The sequence below is a fragment of the Narcine bancroftii genome, chromosome 6 (genome assembly GCF_036971445.1).
Source record: "Narcine bancroftii isolate sNarBan1 chromosome 6, sNarBan1.hap1, whole genome shotgun sequence".
NCBI classification, from domain to species: domain Eukaryota; kingdom Metazoa; phylum Chordata; class Chondrichthyes; order Torpediniformes; family Narcinidae; genus Narcine; species Narcine bancroftii.
In genome coordinates, this window is record NC_091474.1 from 227052508 (window position 1) to 227076438 (window position 23931).

The 23931-nt window shown below is 39.3% G+C and overlaps 1 protein-coding gene and 1 long non-coding RNA gene across 4 annotated transcripts in view; one reads left to right on the forward strand and one right to left on the reverse strand.

The window, feature by feature from the left end:
- Positions 1-222: 222 nt before the first annotated feature.
- LOC138737099 (cyclin-dependent kinase 19) overlaps positions 223-23931 on the reverse strand; it is a 238675-nt gene continuing 214966 nt past the window's right edge. For all 3 annotated transcript variants that reach the window (XM_069887604.1, XM_069887602.1, XM_069887601.1), the window contains one exon: positions 223-11872. In XM_069887604.1, coding sequence (XP_069743705.1) covers positions 11747-11872 — 126 coding nt within the window. In that variant the 3' untranslated portion in view covers positions 223-11746. The remainder of the gene's footprint in view (positions 11873-23931) is intronic.
- Positions 3706-13385, forward strand: LOC138737102 (uncharacterized). The gene is made up of 3 exons (XR_011340769.1): positions 3706-3768; positions 4696-4766; positions 11685-13385. It is a non-coding gene; the product is annotated as an uncharacterized lncRNA (long non-coding RNA).

Sequence of the window (23931 nt, forward strand, 5' to 3'; positions counted from 1 at the left end):
TCTTTTTGGAGAAAAATATTCCCTTAGTTTTTCTCTGCCTCAAGCTTGGTAAAAAGCAAACCTGTCTTTATTTCTGGTAGAAAATTACCTTTCCATCTAGATCTTGTGCTGTGGAAATCAGGTGGTCACCTTGTGCTTCGTGACCATAAACACGAGCTCCAAAATGTAATGACTTTCAGTGTGTGGTTGATAATCCAACTTTAAATAACCCTTACGCTTGGAGACAGTAGCAAGCAAAGCTTTTATTACAATTGAAAATATAAAATAAATTCACAGAAATCATTTGCAAGTTAATTATAACAGTCTTTTTTTATATCTTCAGTGTTTTTACATTTTTGCGCTGAAGCAATTTATTAGATGATTTAAAATTCCAGTGCTGCTCACTGAGACATTTGTGTAATGAAGTTGCTAATAGTTTATAAAATCAGTTACAATCCTCCACACATCTGTGACATTATACAGTAGTAGAACTAAGTGATCATCTATCGGTTCATCCATAAAATGGGAAACCTGTCCAAGGGAAATCTGGGAAAAATGTGCAGTTTCCAAATGGTCAGTAACTTGGTATTAAAATGAATAATTTCTGTCTCCATTACCACACTATTGTTCCTTTAGAGTCAAAAAAGACAACAACTACTATAAAAAAATTAAATACACAGAATAATTTATCCAGACGGTAATGAGGATAACAGTGTTTTCAGGTAAAACTAAGCCTATGGTGAATTATGTTATTATATAGATTAGTATAAATATTGTAGAATATACACAATGTTTTATTAATCTACAAAGAAACTAAATTTTTTAAAATTGTCTCGCAATTCATCAGGATCTTTTGTCTTTATAAGTAGTGCTTGTTCCATCTATAAAATATACCCTTAGGGAACTTATCGACAGATGATGCTCCTACTCTCAGTATGAAAAAGGAGACGATTACATTAAAATGATTGTAAATATTTGTTTTCCAACTCTTTTTATAAATACAAGTGACATTTAAGCATAGCTTTCCTTTTCAATACTTTTACTGCTCCAGTTCGACATAGACGCACCAGCGCTAAGGCAAGGAATGGAAAGGAAACTCATGGAAATCGGTTTAGTGCGCAGCAAGGTCTTGAATGGATTGTTTGATGAATGGCTGCATTTGAATAGGCAGACATATCTGCTGTGTCGTTCTATTTATAGCAGGTTCACTACTCTCAAATATGTAGAAAACTATCCTAGGAAGTACATTATTATACAACTGAAATCTGAGTGGCAATTACTATTTTTAAAGCATTACACTTTGAGCTTTTACAAGATGTAAACAGAAAGGGAAGATACTAAATTACAGTCCATACACAGCTCATGGTCTGAAACACATTCGAAACCACTGAGAGAATGATTAGCAGTGCCCAGCATGTGCTATCACATTCTGTTATGATGTTGCTGTAGATGGGTGTTAAGGAACTGCAGGAATATTTCTGTTTTTGTCAAAAGGTCCTTTCATGCAAAAATAAAAGTCCGACTGTAAAGGCGGAGGTTCTCTGCCCTTACGTTTGGAGACTTACCTTCTTGAATGCGCTTTAGCCAGCTCCAAGGCACCTACTGCAATCCCTCTTGGGGAAGGAGCGCTGCGCTCCCGCCCCACATGAATGTACAGCTACTGCAGATTTAGGGCGGGCTGATGATACCATCAGCCTGTGACCCATCTCCCCTCAAGGCAGAGGGGGCTGGTGGGAGCCGTCAGGCGGCGGGTGGGGTGTATGTCAGGGAAGGGGCGGCCAGTGTGGGCTGTGATAGCCTCACTGGGCCACTTCGGCCTTCAGGGCCGCCCTCTGTGGCTCAAAATGCTGGGGGATTATGGGTAGGGAAGACGGCCATTGCTCTGCCGTGTATTTAAGACAGGAGGCGCTACAGCATCAGCCCCCTGCCTCCATTGGCTCCGGAGGGTGCTACAAGGCAGCACTCGACATGAATGCGGTGCAGGAGCAGCCTTTCAGGGCTTTTCCATAAAAGGTAAGTTTTATGTTTTCCTTCCACGCTTGTAACTGGTCTCCAGATGGAGGCCTGGCATGAAAGGGCCTAAACACACAAATGCAAATTTAGTTTTAAGGACCCATCTAGTCCCTGAGCAATCTCAGTCTTTTTCTTCCATGTGCACAGCATCAACAGAATCTCATATGGACATCTTGTGAGAAAAGATAAAGGAAGTGGGTGGGATGGGGGTGGGGGCCATACAAAAGCCATTCCTCGAGACTTGGATCAGCACAGTTTCAACAAATTTAAGTTTCTCGTTTGTGCTAACTTCCTTAAAATTCAGTGTCCTAAGTGCTCCAATTCTAATGCAAATAGTAAATGAGATTGTCATGGAGTGGTGTAAATAGTGAGAAAACAATAGGAACATAGGAAGTAGGAACAGGAGTAGGCCAAAAATGGCCCATCGAGCCTGCTCCGCCATTCAATACGATCACGGCTGATCTAATTTATGACCTGCCTTCTCCCCATATCCCCTAATTCCTCTATCATGTAAAAATTTATCTAACCGAATTTTAAATATGTCTAATGAAGCAGCCTCAACCACTTCCCTGGATAGAGAATTCTAAACATTCACTACTTTCTAGGAAAAACTATTTTTCCTCATCTCTGTCCTAAATCTACTCCCCCGAATCTTGAGACTGTGTCTTCTCATTTTAGTTTCCCCGGCCAGCTCAAAAAACCTTCCTACATCTATCCTTCCCATACCCTTCATAATCCTATATGTTTCTATAAGATCTCTCATTCTTCTGAACTCGAGCGAATACAATCCTAGACTATTTAATCAATCAAATGATCTTTCCTTTCAGTCAGGATTGCAAAGTGTTAGAATGTTGAACAGCACCAAATTATGTTGTGGCCTAAAATCTAAAAGGAGTTATGCAATTTACTTAGAAAGTTATATATTACACTAGTATTTGTCAGTGTCATTAATTGTAAAATCAATTGTTACGCGACACTATAGAGCCAAATAAAAATATGGGTTCAGGGGAAGAAATAGTCTGTGAAAAAGAAACATCAGTGGCTATTTCATGTATTCAAAGGCTTCATTGTTCAGTATTCGTACTTGAGCAAACTGCTTCTGTATCCCAAAGTGCTTTAATTCCATATATGACCTAATAAAAGTTATCAGGCATTTAATCCTTTTCATCCCTGTTGATCTGCAGTTTGTCTATTCACCTACCACAGGTAAGTATGTTTTCAATATTGAGAATTTCATCCAATAACTGATCACAACTCTAACCTAACATTCAAGGTCACCGCAACATCACAGAATGTGGTAAACATCCCAGCATCTTTGAGCATTTCAGTGTCATTCCCCTTTCACACTGCTGATTACATGTGGGCTGAACATGGTAATTTACTGGGTCCATACCCAGTAATTGCACGATGTGAAACATTCAACCAGGCAGGGCGAGTTAAATTCAACCAGGCTCTGACACTTGGTGGGGGAAGTGTCAGACCCCAGCTGAGTTAACTCACTAATCGCCTTCTGGCAGTGTGAAAGCACCACCTGCTCTCGCATTGTCACCGCTGGAGGAAGGACCCCCTTTAAAATGCCGGGTTGCCAATTAACCAGGTAAATCATGGTGAGTACAGTATACCTGGTAAGTTTTCCCGTTTCCTAGGGAGGGTTGACAGTGTGAAAGGGGCTATTGTTACATATATTGGTCGTCACCATCACCCTCCCCACCCTCATCAGGACTCGTAGACAGATAATGGCTTCATCTGGAAGATAAAGTTCAAATATATTGTCTGGTAATGTGACTACCTCTGAACTATCAATCATTTACATATTACCACCAGCCGACTACACCTCGTAACAAACCATTTCTTGTTCTGTGATATTCAACACAGAAAAACACCAATTGAAATAATTGCAAAATTAAACTAGTGGTGCCATGATTCACACTGAAAGGCAAGTGTAATTGCTGCATTAGTTTCCTTGGGTTCCATGAAATCTCTCATCAAAGATTCTACATCAAATTACAAGGATGTGCACTTGACCTGATCACCTCAATAATGCAACTGTTCAATCATTGATACATTCATGAATGGAATTACCTACTTAGCCAACTAATTGGCAATGATAGCTTATATCATTCCGTCAGCACTTGGTGGGGCTCTAATAATCTTGCAAAACAGTTACATTTAATTGGTAAAGTTGACAAGAGAATCAACAAATGTTGGTTCATTTGCAAACAAAATAAATGTTACCGTGAAGAGAGATGTGAAGAAGCAAGCTCCTGTGGCTTATAAAGAGAGTGGATTCAAGATTTGTAAACTCATTCTGAAATGTGATCCCACTGAAATTACTCAAATGAAATTTTAGAGCTGGAGTGCACTTAGTGCAAATGAATAATGATGTATTTCCATTCCCTCGAGAACATACTCTATTATTTCCTGGGGATGATCAATGTGAAGGCAATATTTAATCAGGTCATCAGGATCGACCACCAGTCAAATGTAAGAATTCAGTGCATTCCAATTACAAGTTTTCTTATTATCTACACTAACTGGTTTATCTGGACTAGTGGAAGCTAAGGGGTGAACTGATAGAAGTATATAAAATGGTAAGAGGCATATACAGGATGGTCCTCTTCGCAAAGTGGATATGTAGAAGTCATAGGTTTAAGGTGAAAGAGGTAAAGTTGAACTGAGATTTACGTCCTTTTTTCCCCACAGAGAGAAGTCGTTGCCTGGAACCTGCTGCCATTGGAAGTGGTGGAAGCTGATGTGATAACAACTTTTAAGAGGTAATTAAGACATGCACATGAAGAGGTAGAGAATGGGGGAATATTGATTATGTGCAGGCTGATATGAAGTTTAAATTGACACCAGGTCAAAGTGCCTGCTCATGTGCCATTCTGATCTATATCCAATCTCATTTAGAGGCAAAACAAGATTTGTGATTAAGAGATCAACCCTATTGCCAATGGGAATATTGTTCTCACTTTAAGAGTATACATTTTCCTCTCCAATAAGATATTTCTGTAAATGGTTTACCATGTTCATTTTGATGGCAGCAGCTTCCTTTGAGTACAGAGCAGAATGTAAAAACATTTGCAGGTGAACTTCTCTATTTGTCCCGATCCACATTTTGACACTGCTTTTGGACGGAAGGGGCATCATAAACATGGATGGACAGGAGAAAAAGTGATAATCAAAATAGTATTGTAAATCACCCTGGCAAACCTTTGATTTACTTTGTTACTAATTTACTTTATTGGAGATCTGGTTCCTGCAGGGATTAATCTGGTTTGTATTTACTTGCTTTGAATAGGTGCAGTTTGTCCAACCTTCAATTCAGTCATCTACAATCAGGTTAATGATTTCACTAATATTCTCCATGCAGTTTATGAAATTGGGCACATGGAAATCGAACATTTAACTCTTGACCCTGTCACTATCTTCAGTTCCCATTACAACCTGTTTCATGGTCACTGACTCCATCCTGACTACTATCTGAAACCAAACTGGAGTGATCGCAACCTTGGTAAGATTCTGTCCTCAGTAGATACTGGTTCCTATAATTTACACATCAAGATCTATTCTCCCATCATCCTGCACTTCTGTAATTTTTAGTTTTGAAATTCTCATTCTCTTACTTTCAAGCTCCTCTGTGACTTTGTACCAACTTATTCCCATAATTTTCTCCAATTTGATCATCTTCATGGATCATCTTGAAATGCAACTGCTACCTCATTTTCTGGCTTCACCCAGAAAAGTTCTGGAATTTCACACCTTGGCCTCCCTACCATCCTTTAACTCTTCCTCCTTATCCATGCATTGGGCACCAATAATATGTTATCATATCAATGATATAACTCCTGTAAAACACCAACATGTTTTGATTTACTAAAAGCACAACGTTGTCAGAGGTCATGTCCCAGGGCATAGGAATTAAGATATATCTATCTATTATACCCAATATTCACCCAAATGATGTAAATTTGGACTCCCCCAGGACACTGGAAGAATGGATCAATTTCCTGAGCCCCATTTTGCTTCAACCAATAATTTCTAATTCAGAGAAAGGAATTCCTCCACTCAGCCAACTGCAGCAGCCTCCATCTGACTCAAATCCTTAGATATTATGGAGATGGAGTTAGTAAAGGAAATTAATGCTGAGTAAAAAAAAAAATCAGCCATTACCTTAATGGCAAAGAGGCTAAATATCCTCTAAAACTCTGGAAGTTCCCTATCCCTTGAATCAAGTTCATTCTAAACCCACTGCAATTGACTTGAAGATGTGTTTGTCTCTACTAACAATATAGATTTCTTTATACTATTTAGAGTAAACCATTTCTGTTTCAGTTTTTATAAATATATTTCTCACACAATGCAATTAATAGAAAGGTTAATCATAATTTTTGAAATTAAAAAAATGTGACCCATAGATATAGCTTTTGATTCTTCTTGTGCATGATAGAAGAACAAAATTCTCTGTGGTGTAAAAACTCTAACATAATGCAAAAGAGTCAAATAAAGTTCATATTGGATTACACCGTTTACAATATTTACCCAGTTATTCTGGAAACTACTGATATTTATTTCAGTCTATGCTGAAGTTATGGGGTGGGACCTCTATAAATTTAATCTATGAGATCTGCAGTAAGTTTAAATGTCAGACTATTGTTTAAATTGCAAAGTCTTTGGACCACATTTTGCAACTCTAAGCACTAACATTATCATTTATGATGGGAGATCCTTATAATGTACAAATGCATTTGTTCCAGATGAACATCTCAGCCTTTTAGAGGTCAACATAAAAGTCTAATACCAAAATGAGCAAACACCATACTTCACAGACTGCTAGATCTACCCAGTAGTTCAGTTGTGCTATAAAATAATTTGAAGCAATGTAAATAATTTCACAAAAGTGGGAACTTACATAACTTAATCAACTGAAAAACAATGTCTTAAATCAGTCAATAGTTAATAATACGCATGCCCTGATATGATGGAATCGATTCAGGGCCAATACAATACTGCCATCTACAGTTGTCAAGACAGATTAGATGATTCAAAGGCTGTTTAAATTGTAAAGCACATTTAATATACCGTAATTAAATCTTATCACTACATTTTACTGTAATCCTATCATAAGGTTGTTGATGCAATTGATTGGTTAGATTGCTGAACAGCACAAATTCTCAGCAAAGGTCCACATTGATCAGAAGCAGTGGCCAAAAACTAATCATAGTCTCGCTGATGACATGTTGCAGGGAAGCCCCAAACCAATTTAATAAAGTTACATCTTGCTCCAATATTTCTCGACTGTCATCCAGAATGGAACAGATGGATTTATACACCAGAATTTGGCAAAAGAGAATCATTTAAAATCATATACAAACCTATGCCATTTCAAAAATACTAATTTTCAACAGAAATCCTTATCTGCTGGTTATTTGCCATTATTTTTGCTGTCATGAATTTTGTAATGTTGATTGGAATGATTGAATAACATGTTGCTCATGTTGATGTTAACATAAGATCTGTATGACTGTTTCCATACGAATTTATTACAGCCCTGGGTTAATCCATCACCTTGCATTTACCCGAGTCTGGTCCTGCTGTGACCTTGGACAAACTTAAGCCTATGGCACACCACTGGTCACAGGCCTACAATATGAAAAGCAAGTGTCCACTCCCATCAATTGACTTCCAGCACCAAGTCAATTTTGTATCCAGATAACTAACCTGCCCTGGATGCCATGTGTTTCTGAACCTCTGACCAGCCTACAATGTGGGACCTTGTCAAAAGCCCATGGAGACATCTATTGCCCTGCTGTTTTCAAAATCTCACTACAATTTATGGGAGATCATATCCCACCCAAAAAGCTTATGATGCCGTAGCTTCTGTTAATGATGGAAGAAAGATCTCTTACAGGGCCCCAGCAATGTCCTTTCTTGCTTCCCCTACACCTGGTGTAACCTAGGAACTTTATGCAGTTCAAGACCTCCAACACCTCCTCCTTTGTAATATTGATATGGTCCAGGATATCACTGTTGCCTCACTAACTTTCATGTCCTTCTCAGGACAAATACAAATAAGAAGGATTCATTTAACACTTTGCCTATTTCCTGTGGTTCCACACATAGGTAACCACACTGATCCTTAAGGAGGACGACTCTCACCCTCGCCACTTTTCTACTTAACATACATAGTCAAATATCTTTTAGTATTCTCCTCACTTTCTTCCTGGAATATCCTTTCTACATACTGCTAGGATCTTTTTCACACATCAATAGTGCAACTCCCCTCCTCTCTTACCTCCACTTCTCTTTCAAACATTGAGCTGCTCGTCCAGCGTATCCCTCAACTCTGTGATAGCTACTGGCTGCTGAATCCGTCACCTCGTCCATGGACTTCAAGAAATCTTAGGTGGTCTTTCATGTTCTAAAGACTTTTCACTTGTCATTTGCGAGGTTCTCCTTCCTTTTTTCTAGCTCACACAGTCTCATTCACACTACACTGCCTCCACCCACACCGCCCCAATAAGCATCACCTTGATTTTAAAACGGGTTTCAAAAATTATGTCCAACTCTAGTCATCAGCTTTATAAGCTATGATACTTAATTTTTTTTAAAAAAGAATCTGGTCCCAAATCTTGCCCGAAGTGAGCTGCTTTACTCTGATTGGTGGTTGTACCAACCCTCAAGATTCCCTCCCTAATCCCCTCAATTCCTCAATTTTTCTTTCCCTCTTTAAAGACAACCTTTTTGACAAAACTTTTGATTAACTGCCTCAATGTCTCCTCCTGTGGCTCAGTACCAATTTCTCTATTCCTAACACTTTCATGGTTCCCTGGAACATTTAGTTACGCACTGTCCACATTATGTGCTGACTTACCTATCCACAGATCTGTGCACTGGCAAGGTCTGTCATGTTTCACTGTGATTGCTGATCATTATACTAAACTTGTCCAGAGCCTTCTCCTATGGTGTCCAGAGAATCCTGTTTCCCTTAAGATGGATTGCATTTGATATCTTGTGCATGTAAAGAGTGAAATTCGATCAATTTCCCGTGCTTATGCTCTTACCCCCTCTCCTCTTATGACAGAAAAAGGATTGAGCTTCCCTGGTTCTCACTTTTCACCTCACTGCATTCAAAAGATCCTTCTCTGCAGAGATTTCCACCCAATGCATCTTCCTGTCTCTTCCCTTTTCATCATTTCGCAGGGATTGGCTCCCTTGCAACTCCCTGGTTCCCTCCTTTCATTTGCAACTGCCGGCATCCCCCACATCCTTTTATTTCTCCTTCCCACCATTTACCACCCAACAACCTTTCCAAGTGAAGCAGCTATTCACTTGCACTTCTTTCAATCCCATGTTCATATGGAGTCCCCTCTACATTGGGTAACTTTGTGCATCCAGTCCACAGGGACAACCCTGACATTTCTGTTGCCTGCCACTTTATTTTCCAACCCACTCTGGTCTGTGGCTTCCTGTACTGACATGGTGAGGCCCACACAAACTTGAGGAACAGCTCCACATCTTTTGTCTGGCACACTGCATCCTTCTGTTGTCTGTCTGCATCAGTCATTGATCTGTGATACTGGCTGTGGAGAAGATGAGCAGCCTGACCTACCAGGCAAGTCTTTTTGCTTTCCTACATTCTTTTGTCTCTGTGATTTGTCTACTTCCTCACTCTCAATCTGCTCCCATTGACCAGATAACTCTTAACCCATGGTAACCATGATTTTATTGATTGGACACCTCCCCTCTCTAACCTTCCCTTTATCCTAACAAGCTGTCATATCAATATGACAAAGGACCTTTGACCTTTAATGTCAACTCTGTTTCTCTCCATACAGATGCAGCTCAACCTGCTGAGTATTTCCATAATTTTGTGTTCTTTTAATTAAATATCAATAAATGGTGTTTGGCCAGAGGCAGGGTGGTGCTTAGGAACACCAAGGTCGGGATGTGGGTTGTGGGTTGCGGTGTTGTTTCACTGTAGTTATTATATCCATTGAGGGATTGACGCCAAAATCATTGCAGCCTTTGTGTCATTGACAGTGGTCTTAATTGTTTCTGTGTTGTTTATTATCTGAAGGAAATCTCACAAATAACAAGGACTTAGGCTATTAAAGTCACTACATAACAAGGGCATTTTGTTATATATCAAGCTTAGAGCTAAGAAATATTTTGCTTCCCTCCATATGAATACAGATGAGGAAGGCACCTACTCTCTTATAGAGCAATGACTCCAGTTCTATAATGGCTGCCTTTTATAATGCAGTGACATGACAGATACATTGCATTAAAGGTTGGAATTCAGTGGAATTGGATTAATACAAAAAGAAGAATTTCCTTTCAATCTGTTTGTATTTTCTAATAATCTATAGTAAATACAATCTTGCCATGTCATTGTTAATTTTATTCAGAACCCACTAAGGAGCCCTGAAATTTTAGAAAAAAAGTCAATACTTAATGTGATAAATGCTGGAAATAATAATGGCTAGGAAATTAATGTCACTAGTGTCAATTAGTTCAGTCTTAAAATTACACCAGACAATGAATTTCTGTGAGAAATGCTAAACATTGTCAGCCATAGTTCACACAGAACCTTAAAAGTCTGCATGTCATACAAAGTGAAGCAACGTCTGTGGGAATATAGGTTTGGTTGAAAGAGAGTTGAGAATGAAAATCGAAGACTCCCTGAGAAACTGGCCAGCTGAAGGCTCAAAATGATAGGACACATTGGTATGAAATAGGGAAGACTGGGATGAATGCTTGTAAGATGTAACAGTGCATTTCATAATTTGAGCTCTAGTCATGCAGCCTTATTTTACAAAACTGCATATTGGCAATTCAGGCACTTAGGTTGGTGCATCTGATTTGTGATTTCAACAAGTTTTGACCCTTGGTTCAAGATATTGATTGATGTATGTTGTCACCCTGCCCTCGATATGGGAAAATGTAGGAGAAGCTCATTGTGGAAATTTACTTTGCAAAAGAGGAATCTGTTAAGCACAGTATAATCAGCACGAAACAAAGGTGAGGCTTTATATCGACTTTGGGATTTGCATTGCTCTATTAAAGCAGAAAACAACAGACTTTCACACCTGCTGCCAATGCTATGGTAACCTCTTTTTACATGTGAGTTACTGAAATTTAAACATCTAAGCAGGGCAAGATTTTTAGATGTAAGGCAAAAGGAAAACATATTTCAATTCAAATTCGAAGTTAAAAAAATAAAACAGCCATCTAGACAAAATGATATGGTGCTTAAAGAGTTAAGGGAGTAATGACGTACCTAAACATGATGCGTGTGTGTTTTAATTTTTTACACAATAAGCTTAAAAAATGAACTAAATCCTGACATTCAGTTTTAGAGGAAGCGACAGGAAAGCCTGTGAAAGTATCAAAAAGTGCTCTAAATATATGGTAAACACATTTTCACCTGCTCCTCAGAAAAGGGGCTCAAGTGCTGGGTTCAAATTAATTTTCTTGGTTTTTAAAGGATATTTACACGTAACTTCACAGAAATGGCCATGATGGTGGCTCCCAGTGCAGGCATTGATAAATGAAAATTCCAGACTGACGGAACATTGTTTCGTTAATAATTTTTTTCTTGAATTATCTTCACTGAATAATGTAAGTTTATATTTCTGAATATAAGAAAGTTTACGTTGATTCTAAAGTTCATTGGATTTTTCTTACAGGAACATTTTACCATTATATTGCTGAAGACGCTCCTTTTAAGTTCTCTCTGCCAGCAGTGCTATCAGTACCTGTGCGTCTGATGTGAATACTGAGAGCTCTGCTGAGTTGAAGAAGCATACCCACTGGCACTCTGGGACTGAGAAGAACCCTGAACATTGCTTTGGTAACTCAGCCGGGGACCAGCATGCTGCAAAGAACGAAAAACACAAGTCCATTACAAAAGTTAATGAATAGCTGTTTGATACTAGAATGAAAATTCAGATGTAGAAAATTGATTTAAAATCATGTAACCATCATGCTACATCAAAGAGTTAACTAATTATTGATATACCATAGCTTTGACCTGGTTGCCTTGCATGTATACTGTAATCTTGTGCACAGACCTCTGTGGATCTTCAATGTAAAATAACCCCCCACTGGCCCTATTATACAACCAGGCAGTAGCATCTCATGAAGGAGTGGCTAAAAATGCATCTCCACTTCCCGCTCCTCCTGGGTCTGCACCAGCAACTTGTTGCAGTTTTCCGTTTAATCACAGTTGTAGATAGAGTAATTGTAAAATATTAATTTTAAGATCTATAGAAACACATCTAATTGTCAAGCCTCTTTTAATGCACATTTTCTCAGTTCTGAGTTAATGTCTGAAGCCATTTCAACAGAAGATGGTGGTTAAGCTGGGTTTATGGTTCACTCTTGCTGGGAGCTCTCTGGTTAATAGAATTTATTCTGCCATTATCACAACTCCCTCATTGGGAGAGGGAAGTTAGACCATTTCCAGTTTCAGGACACCATCCTAGCAGGGATAAAGGGGCAGGGTCTAAATAATTGTGGCAAGGCATCTTTAACCAATAGTTAAATCCTTCGCAATAAAGGCCATCATACTCTTGCCCTCCTAATCCAATTGGGCGGCACGGTTAACACAACCTTATCTTACACCAGCAATTTGGGTTTCAAATATGCCACTGTCTATAAGGAGTTTGTACATTCTCCCTGTGTCCTTGTGGGTTTCCTTCGATGCTCTGGTGTCCTCCCACATTTCCACAAATCGGTCAATTGGTCATGTAGGTGTTATTGGACAGCACGGGTTTGTGAGTCGGAAGGGCCTGTATCTCTATGAAACAAAACTGGCTGTGGTGCATGCATGTTAGCTTTCGGTGAATTCTGGGAGTCAAGACTTCTTTGTTTCTCACCATTAAAAAAAATATTCAGTTGTTAAACTTGCAGTTTTCCACATTGTATTCCATTTGCCATACTGTTGCCCACTAACTCAATTTGACTGCTTTTCCTGCATTTTTATAACAACTATTTTCATTTACTTCCATATTCACCAGCAAATTTGCTCCATTAAGTAAATTGTTGACATCGACTGTGACTACTCAAGACCCCAGCACTGATCTCTGTAGTGTGAACAGTATGCCCATTCTGTAGCCATGTTTATCTACCTCTGTAGATTCCAGTTTTTTCTATCACTCCTTCTGTAAAAAGTGGAATAATCTCTGTCGAACTCCAATCTGCAAGATCCATTCCAGAATCTATAGAATTCTAGAAGATGTTAATCAGAACATCCAAACCCATCACTGTCAAAACTCTGGGTCGTGATCACCAAACCCTTTTATCACTTGTCAGGCTCATCATCTCAGGTAGTAGTACTTTTTATTGATATTGTTATTTTACTTCCTCATTTGCATGAGTCTCTTAGTTTTCCAATATTTCTAGGAGGTTTTGTACCTTTTATGACAAACTATTTATTTAATTTCTCTGTTATTTCCTTATTTATAATTAAAAACCTTCAAGGTTCCTTTATTGTCATGTAATAAAAACAGAATATTATTACATGGAATTTGCTTTAGAATTTTTGTTGCAAATTCACCATCGGCAAAATAGACCTGAAGCACCTCTTAGTCAGAGAAAGAGAAGCAAAACAGTGTCCCCTTCAGAGCCACCATGGATTCTCCTCACAGCCCAGACCAGCCCGAGCTCCAGATCCGAACCATAAATACGATCAGGAAACCCTCGGCACGTCCTTGCATCTCAGTTCCAAGCTAGTGTCCAGCAATCCGTAGCCTGGTGTGAATCCCAGTCAGCAGCACCCCTCAGCCTGTTTCAAAACCCCTCACTGGTCCACTGCCATGGTCACCATCCCATGGGTCGTCTCCTCTGTTCTTCTTTCTCAAATGGACATGTTCTCCCCATTTCTTGATGCCCTGCACCAGTTCTCTGCTCCCCAGTGTGCAACCCCTCATGGCTGCTGCCGATCACAGGCGCCACCATCTTGGGCCAGACCCCATGGTCGTGGGATTTTCCAATAAAACCATGTAATGAGGTCGCTACGGCTACAGCTAGGTTATAGCTCTCAGTTATAGCACAAGGCTGTAGCTCAAAACCACAGGAGAAGAAAGACATGCACACCAGGACAGTGTATTTAACATTGAGTTTATTCAGTGGCACCTCTGCCTTTTATAGTCAGCTCGGCCGCATCACCACCAGGGCGTGGCTTGAGCAGACCATCTGCTGATTGGTAACCTCTGATGCCCTGGGCCCGAATGGGCCCTCTGCGATCCGCCAATAGTGATTGGCCAGTTCCACTGCTCTGCCAGCGGCCTATGGAAATGGGTGTTTCAGCCCACACGATCCTTTGCCGGTCGCCACATTTGACGGCCATTTCCTGTGTCGGCCCATGACGCAGGTCACTACAACCACTCTATTGACAGGCTGTTTAAAGCCTCCATGGAGCTGACAGCAGATGGATTGGGCAGTTGAACCCTGTGGGAGCACTATGTCTCAGCTCCCTGCACTACGTGTAACAGCAGCTCTGGCAGTGCCTCCATTGTTTTCTAGTCTCTGCCTGTAAAGGACAGACATTTGTCCTCACAAGCCTTTTACAAACACAAAAATCTTACAATCCACTTTTGGATTTCTTGCTAGTTGCCTCATATTCTGTTTTGTCTTTCTTTATCAACTTATTGGTCATCTTTTGTTAAATTTTAAAATGTATCCAATTCTCAAACTTACTTTTTTTCTTGTTATAAACCTTTTCCTTATCTTTCATTACTACAAACATACAATTTAGGAGTATTTGGACCCTCATGCCTACACGGGCATAATATGAACTGAAATTCTTACTTGCTGCAGCTGAACAGGTACTTTGTTAAAAATAACCTACAAAACAACTACAATAGAATACTTACCGTATATACTTATGTAATAGTTGTAGCATGTAAAAGTCAATCCCCCTATTTTTGGCCCAAAAGTCTGCTATTTTCTATATATATCACATGAAAAAGTCAACCCCCCCACCCTATTTTTGGCTCTGGCCGCCCGCCACTGGACCTCTCAACGCCTCGACCGCAGACCCTTCCTAGTCCCTAGTCGCTTGCTCATCTGAGCTACCAACGCCCCGAATGCGGACACCATCTAGTCCCGGCTGCCCACCTGAGCTCCCAACACCTCAAACAGCAAAGGTACTTACCACAGTCAAAAGTGGTATGTGTCCAATAGTTGATTCCCTAAATTCTACCCTAAAAATTAGTTCAAAAAATTTGACTACAGGTATTACATGAGCATATATGATAGTTCATTTAAAGAGACAAAAAAAAAAGACAAATATTCAGTTATCCTACTGCAAAAAAAAGTGACCGCATTAGTACAGACAGTACTTCTGTGGTTCCATGAGCAGTTCCCGATTAGTGAGATAAGAGAGGTTCAAGAGCTTGTTGGTTGTTGAAATGAAGCTATTCTTGAACCGAGGTCTTCAGGCTTCTGTAACTTTTGCCTGAAGGTAGCAATGAGGAGAGATTATGGCCAGTGTGTTGGGGGGTCCTTGATGACGATGGCTGCCTTCTTAAGGCAGCGCCTCACATAGATGCATTCAGTGAATGATGGGTGATGAATCTGGCTACATTTACAATCTCTGCAGCCTTCTGTGTTTCTGGGCACTTGAATTACTAAACCAGGCTGTGATGCAATCAGTCAGTATACTTTCCACAGTGCATCTGTAGAGTCTGATGGAGTATTTGACGACATGATAAATTTCCTCAGACTCCTTAGTGGTTTTGGTATACTTTTTTCATGGTTCCCTCAATGTGCTGGCTCCAGGGAGAGCTTCTGAAATAGTTGGTTCTAACCTCTCCACCTTAACACAGACAGGTTCGTGGTCCCTTGGCCTCTCCTTCCTAAAACTGACAATCAGCTTCTTAATTTAGAACACAGATGCTGGAGGAACACAGCAGATCATGCAGCATCCAAAAGAGGTAAAGATATATAACAGCCCTTCTTTCTTGGATTTGGTGATGTTGAAAGCAAGATTGTTGTACTAGAACTAATCAACCAGATTCCTGTTCTCCATTCTGTATTCTGACTCCATATTTCCAGTTATTCGGCCAACAATGGTAATGTCATCAGAGCATTTGGGTTGGAGTAGAACTTAGTTGAGTAGAACAAGGGACTAAGCCTGGGGGTGCCCATGTTGATGGTCAGCATGGAGGAGGTGATGTTGCTAATTTGCACTGATTAGGTTCTGCTGGTGAGAAAGCTAAGGATCCAGTTGCAGAGGGATGGATAGAGTCACAGGCCCTTTACCTTGGAGATGAGTTCTGCTGGTCTGATGGTGCTGAATGCTGAACTGTAGTCAATGACATAAGTGATGCTGTGGTGCAGAGTGGAAGGTAGCAAAATGGCATCTGCTTCTGACCTGTCGTGGCGATTGGCGGACTGAAGGGGTCCAGGTCTTTCCTGAGATTGGAGCCGATGGGGTCTATCACTAACCTCTCAATGCCCTTCATCATCAGTGCCACCAACCAATAGTCATTGAGGCACATCATCTTGATCTTTTTGGGCACCAAAGTAGCATGCAATATTCCAGATCTGATCTCACCAATACCCTTCATAACTGAAGCATAACTATTTTTGTACTATCTTTCTCTGACAATATACAATAACATTCCCTAGCCTGATCCCTCTATCTACCAATGAGGCCCCCAACTTCAGGTTCTTAACACTCCACTTCAGGATTTTATACCGTCATTCAGTGTTGGATCTGGACCTGGCACCAAGGAGGCAGTGTAGAACTACACAATTGTTTGCATGGGAGCATGCCATCCAATGGGTCAAACACTGAATTCTCCCAATATCTTCCCTTTCCTTCTGATCCACCCAGGTTCTCACATGTCCGCTTCCTTCTTTACACCCCCTTCCCCCCAGCTCCTTATAACTCAGTTTCTTTCCCCTTCCCCATGTTTCCATCTGCTTATCATCCACAGCATGGTTAGTGTAGCTGTTATCAATGCTATTACAGTGCCATCAACTCAGGTTTGGATCCACTGCTGTCTGTAAGGAGTTTATATGTTCTCCTCGAGTACATTGAGTTTCCTCTGATACTCTGGTTTCCTCACACGTTCCAAAGATGTACAGGTTTAGTAACGTGGGTGTATTTTGGGTGGCGCAGGGTTGTGGACCAGAGGGGTTGGTACCTTGTTGTATCTCTAAGTTAAACATTAAACCTATTGGGTCACCTAACCCTTCCTCCAACTTGTTTCATCTACTTTTCATCTCTCCCTTATTGAGTTCCACTTGACACCTTCCTACTTTTAATTATATTCCAGATCCTATAGCTCTTCGTTGTCTCCATGTCACCTTCCATCCTCTGCCTCTACTTCCTCCACTTCTCCCCCTCACCTGGCTCCATCATCCCCATCTCACCCAGTTCCACCTATCATCTGCCGGGCCCTGGCTCACCCCTCCTTCTCACCTCTTTATACTGGCAATCTCCCCTCCATATTCTCAGTCATGATGCAGAGTCTCAATATTGACCAACTCTTTCCCTCCGCAGATGCTGCCTGACCTGTTACATTCCTGTTTCATTTTTTGCTTCAGATTCCAGTATCAATGGTCATGTGTCTCTAGTATGCGATCCCAGAATCTCATCCATGGTTTCTGAAGTACACATTAATGAATGAATCCCCTTTCACTATTGCTCTCTCATTTTCCTCTACTTCCTTTAGGTGCAGCTGAGCCACTTGAGGTTTTGCAGTGCTGGCTCTGGCTGCACTCCCCAGCCACCATTGCCCACACCAGCAACCTAAGGAGAAAATCCATTTGTGTGCAAGTTGGACTTAGGTTATCCTTTGACTTGCTGTTTACTCTTCCTAGCCTGGCTGGAGTCCACACACTTCTACTGCACACTCTGCAACGTGACATCCCTCAATGTCCCACCGACCAAGTCTTAGACCTTCATGGACGTACCACAGTGAGACCAGCCCCAGCTGAAACACCATCGGTTCAAGCTGCTGCAGTCGGAGATACTTGCAACATGTTTTTAAATGGCCTTCACCCCAAACCTTGTTCGGAAGTTTTGCTCACACACCAGCCCGTTCCCTGCCACATTTGATCTCTGCCCATCTATAATCCAAGATGCTCTTTTTAAATATTTTTATTGAATTCAAAAATAAGCATGCATATACAAAATATTTATAAATACATACCTTAATATTAATAACATTAGATAACTCATCAAGCTATAAATCACACAGAACCATCATTCAAAATGATACCAAAAAGAGAAAAAAAAGATTTTTCCACATATAGTGTGATTCTAAACCCTACTCACTAACCCAAGGTGTATGACTAAAGAAAATATGTACTTCATTCATAGAATAAAACAGAAAATATAAAAATTCAAAAATAATATTGTCTAGATGTTATGAAAATCATTCAAAAATGGTCCCCACAACATTTGAAATTTTATATTTGAATTATTAATTGAATAATATCTTCTCTAAATTGAAACAGGACATAATGTCCCTCAACCATTGAGCATGAGTGGTTGGAGCAACATCCTTCCATCTGAACACCGTTGCATGTCTAGCCAGAAGGGATGCAAAAGACAGAATACGGCGTTTAAAAGGAATATCATCTTCTCCAGCTGTTCCATAAAGAGAAACCAGAGGACTAGGCTCTAAATTTACATTTAAAATTAAGGATAGAGTTTGAAATACCTCCCTCCAGTATTTTTCAAGGCTAGGACATGTTCAAAAGATATGAATTAAAGAGGCCTCTTCTCTTTTACATTTATTACGGTCAGGGTTTAAATCTGAATAGATACAAGATCATTTAACTTTAGACATATGAGCCTCATGCACAACTTTAAATTGTAATAAGCAATAAGAGGGACATAAGTAGTATTAACCAACTTAAAAATTAGATCCCAAACTTCGTTTGATAATGTCAGGTTTAAATCCTATTCCCAGGCATTTTTAATTTTAACTCATGGGGTATGTCTAAAACCCACTAGCTTATCATAGAGAATGGATATTAAACCTGTACGATAAAGTTGTTGCCTTAATGTCACATCAACAATATTCACATCAAGTGTCCAAGGAAAATCCAGTATGTGAGTTTGAACAAAATGTCTAATTTGCAAGTATCTGAAAAAAAATGAGAATTTGCTAAGCTGAACTTTTTAGAAAGCTGTTCGAATAATGCTAACCTATTATCAATGAAAAGATTTTTGAAATGTTCAATAACTAACCTAAACCAATCAAGAAAAACATAATCTTGTAAAGGTTGATAAAAATGATTGGATAAAATAGGGCAAGAAAGAGAAAAACCATAAAGTCCAGCAACCAAACTTAGAACAGTATGCCTGACAATAAGATTATCAAATGATTTATTTAAAAAGAAGGGAAGTGAGGATCCAAGAAGTGCTGGAATGGAAATTATTTTTGCACATTTCAGCTGGGCTGTCCAGTCGATTATGAAAATGTAACCAAAACACAAAGTTGACTGCCCAGTAATAAAATCTAAAAATAGGTAGAGCCATGCCTCTGTTCCTTTTAGGTTTTTGAAGATGAACCTTGTTTAGATGAGGGGGCTTACCCCTTCATTTATAGGATGATATAATAAAATCAGATGAATCAAAAAATGATTTAGGAATAAAAATTGGTATAGACTGGAAAAGGTATAATTTAGGTAAATATTCATTTTAATACGACTGATAAAGAGATGGGTGACCATTGTGTTAAAGACTGTTTCACTTGTTTTAATAATATAAGAATTTTTTTTTAAAAAGAAGGGATTTATGATTCTTTGTAACTCTGTACCAAGATACTTTAATTGGTTTTTCACAATCTTAAAGGGGAAATTGGTATGCACCAGTGGTTTTCAAATTGCTCCACTAAGCTCATATTCCATCTTAAGCAATCCCTATGCCATAAGTGGTTGCTTAAGGTGTTATGTGAGTGGAAAGAAAAAGGTTTGAATATCACTGTTTTTATTGTACCTAATTAACTCATTATGTGCACGGTTTATTTCTTTTTTGCTTCAGATTCCAGCATCCAGTGTCTTGTGTTTCTTTTGAAGCCTTACAAAACCTCAACATTGCATCCCTGTCCTAGTATCCTATTTCTCCAGATATGAATGCCAGCACTTCATTCGCCTTCTCACCACTAACTCAACCTGGAGCTTAACCTTTAGGGTATCATGCACAAGGACTCCAAAGTTTCTTTGCACTTCTGAATTTTGACTTTTATCCCCATCCAAATAATAGTCTGCCCTTTTATTCCTTGTACCAAAGTGCTTCTTCTTTACCCATTCTCCTAATCTATCCAAGTCTTTCTGCAGCCTTTCTATTTCCTCCTCACTACCTGCCTCTCTACCTAATTTAGTATCATCTGCAAACTTGGCCACAAAACCCATTTATTCCACAATCCAAATCACTAACATACAACTTCCAACCAGAATAGGATCCCTTTATTCCCACTCTCTGTTTCCTGCCAAACAGCAATTTTTGAAAGTTCAAATATACAACATCCATCACATTACTTTTGTCCAGCCTTCTTGTGGTTTCCTAAAAATATTGCAATAGGTTTATAAGGCAAGATTTTCCCTTAAGGAAACCATGCTGACTTTGGCCCATCTTGTCATGTACTTTCAGGTACTCCATAACCTCATCCTTGACATTGCACTTCAACAACTTCCCAACCACTAGTGTCAGGCTAACAGGTTTATAATTTCTTTTCTGCTGCCTCCCACCCTTTTTAAATAGCTGACTGACCCTTGCAATATTCCAGACCTCCGGAACCTTCTTGTACCTGATTCCTATTTTTACTCTTGCCTCTCTCTCCCTATTATAACTATCTTCCTTTATCATCGCTTGGAGAGACTTAAATGTCGTCGTTTATGACTTGTTCATATAGTCTGTACTAAAGTTGAGTTGAATTTTTCACAGTTTATTAAACCTTATATCAATACATATTATTACAACTTTGTTATACAGTACTAAAACTATGATAAATTAAACAATGCTTAAAACGATCATTATAATGGTTAATACAAGTTTTCGGACTAATTCAAGTCCTTCCATCTTTGCAGAACCAAAGAAAATTAAAATGGAATTGTTTTATCGTAAACATGCATAGAGAGAGAGAGACAGACAGACAGACCTTGGCTAAGAATATATTTCTATGGTGATACTCAAACAATGTCAACAACGTCTTCACAGACTTCTTGCAGAATCTGCATTTTAAAGTTTAAACTCCCATTGCCTGGCATCTGCCAATCAACTGTATCTATCACACAACTCCATCCCTCATCCTCCTCATCATCTGTCATCCATCAACCCTCCCTGGTTTACCAATCTTCAACTGGGCCCTGTTTAACCCCTCCCATCCTATCCTCATTATGAGAATGAGTGTTTATTGTCATGCACATGGTACAATGTACATGTGCACCAAATTTCTTAACTTGCTGCAGCCAAACAGGTATGTTTTATAAAAAAAATTTTACTACTACGATGGTATAGATTAAATTATTCCCATACAGAAAAAGGTCATAAATGTTCTTGAACTTAAAGATGCTGGACTTTAGGCTCCTGTATCTTCTTCCCAAAAGTAGCAGCGAGATGAGGTTATGACCAGGGTGATGAGTCCATTATGATTTTGGCTGCCTTCTTGAAGACATTTGTCCTAAATAAATGGGAAATCAGAGCCTATGATGGATATGACAATGTGTGCTATTTTCTGCAGCGTTCTGTGTTTCGAGGCTCTCTAATGACCAAATCAGGCTGTGAAGCAAAGAAGTCTGTGTACAACAGTCGAGGTTTGATAGAATATTTGCCAAATTTTCTCAGATTTCTTAGAAAAGAGAGGCATTGGTGTGCCTTCTTCATGTTTCCCCTGATGTTATTGTCAGAATAGGTCCTTGGATGTGTGGACTCTATATACTAGCTAACTTCTCTCTGCATTCTCAGTCTTGATCAAGGGTGATGAAGTAGAAAGGCGAGGGTAAAGGAAGTTTTAATGTTTCCAGTTATTTAAGCTGCAGTAATGTTATTTAGTCATTTTAGGTCATTTAAAGACAAACATTTTAAATTAATTTTTAATTTTCAAAACTTTTAATAGCTTTCGAGTGTTAAAAGTTTCAGTTCTGTTTTAATGCCCCAGACCAGTGGTGGACTATGCTAACACGATATAGAAGACAGTAGAAGACCAAAAATCTGGACCACCGAGAATCCAGACTTTTTGAAAACTCTCAAACTTTTAAATTTAGCAGCTTTTTGTGTGCGTGTGTGCATGCGTAAGTGCCACAGAAACACAACTGCAACGAGTGACCACTTTATTTTTCTTTAAAACTCCTCTTTTTGATAAATGAAACATGCTGTATCTGCTAATGAATAAACTTACAAAATTTACCTGTTCATCTCTTCTTTATTCTCCCTTAAATTTAAATTTTAAAAGCACTTTGCAAGAATTCAGAAAATCCAATATTCCAGTCTGACCCAATCCATGTGCAGTTCAGATTTTTGGACCTACTGTAAAATAGGAGCAGGAGACTACCCCTCCCCCACTCCCCACCATTCAATAAGATCATGCCTGATCATCCCTGGCCATCAACTCCCCTTCTATATTCTGGAATCTGTCAGCATGTTAGGGATTTGCATTCACACCTGAGAAGGTGAATGCCAGCAATCAGTATGGAACCACTACGTTATCGGCAAGATTTAGCCCATTAGCAATATAATTTCAATATCAATCAAAGTAGGATAATGCTACCTTGGAGAAAGTGATCATTGCATCAATCCTGAAGAAACTAAAAATGTTTGGGCTTTTTGTATTTTACTGTCATACAATAATATGTGTACATGTGTGCATCAGTTGCCATCTTGCAACCATTTAAAAATCCATAGGTCCCTGAATAATAAATGCTGGAGAACAGCATTTTTGCACCCGACAGCATTCATACACATCTTTCACAATATATTTGTCTTTATAACAAGTAGAAAAACACATTACTAGACTGGCTTCAAGCATAAATGATTTCAATTATAAAGTTAAACTGGTGCAACTGATTTGTTCTTCATCATGAAAAGAGGTTTGAGAGTAAAATTTAATGTAGATGTACAAGATCATAATGGAATTAGATGAAATAATGAGAAGTTGTCATTTTAGAACAATGAAACATGAATTTTTTTAGTATCACTTCCTGATATGCAGATCTCCCTATATTGCACTCAACCTTTATCATTCTAAGGCCCACCTGGCTCTGGCCTAACATGCCATGGCCAACTAGTGGTAATGACTGAGCAATATTTTCAGGACAAAGGCAGCTCAGCAAGAAACATATCTACCTAATTTAAAGTATTTAACATTTTTAAAGACTCACGTGGAAACACCCTGTGGACCACCAATGGGCTATGGCCCACTGGTTGAGAACCACTGCACTACAGCCTTTATGTTCAGATACTAAACCTGCTCCAATTGATTCTGCCTCCATTATTAGTCATGAAAACACATTTTATATATGTCTGCGTGCGTATGACATCATCACTCATATAAACTGTGGACTGTGGAGAAAGATTTTACATTTGTATTAAACAATGAATGAAGCATCACGTCTCCATGTGCAGTGTATCTCTAAACCTCAAATACATGACAGATTGGCGAGGAGGATCAAAATGGACCTCCTGGATGCTCCAGAGGTTCGCATGAAGATTTAAAAAGGAAACGCAACATCCACAGTGGACCCCACAAACTCAGACACAGAGAACCAAAAGAAAAGAACAAAGCCTCAAGATTGCGGAGTCACAGATCATGGATTCTGAAGAAAGCCTTATGTTGAAAGATTTGATCATCACTGTGTTGCCCACAATATTTACTGACACTACACCTTTTAATCAAAACAGTCCAAGTGGGAAGTAAAACATTTCAACTGATAAAATCTCTAATAGCAAATGAAACACCAGAAACAAAAACT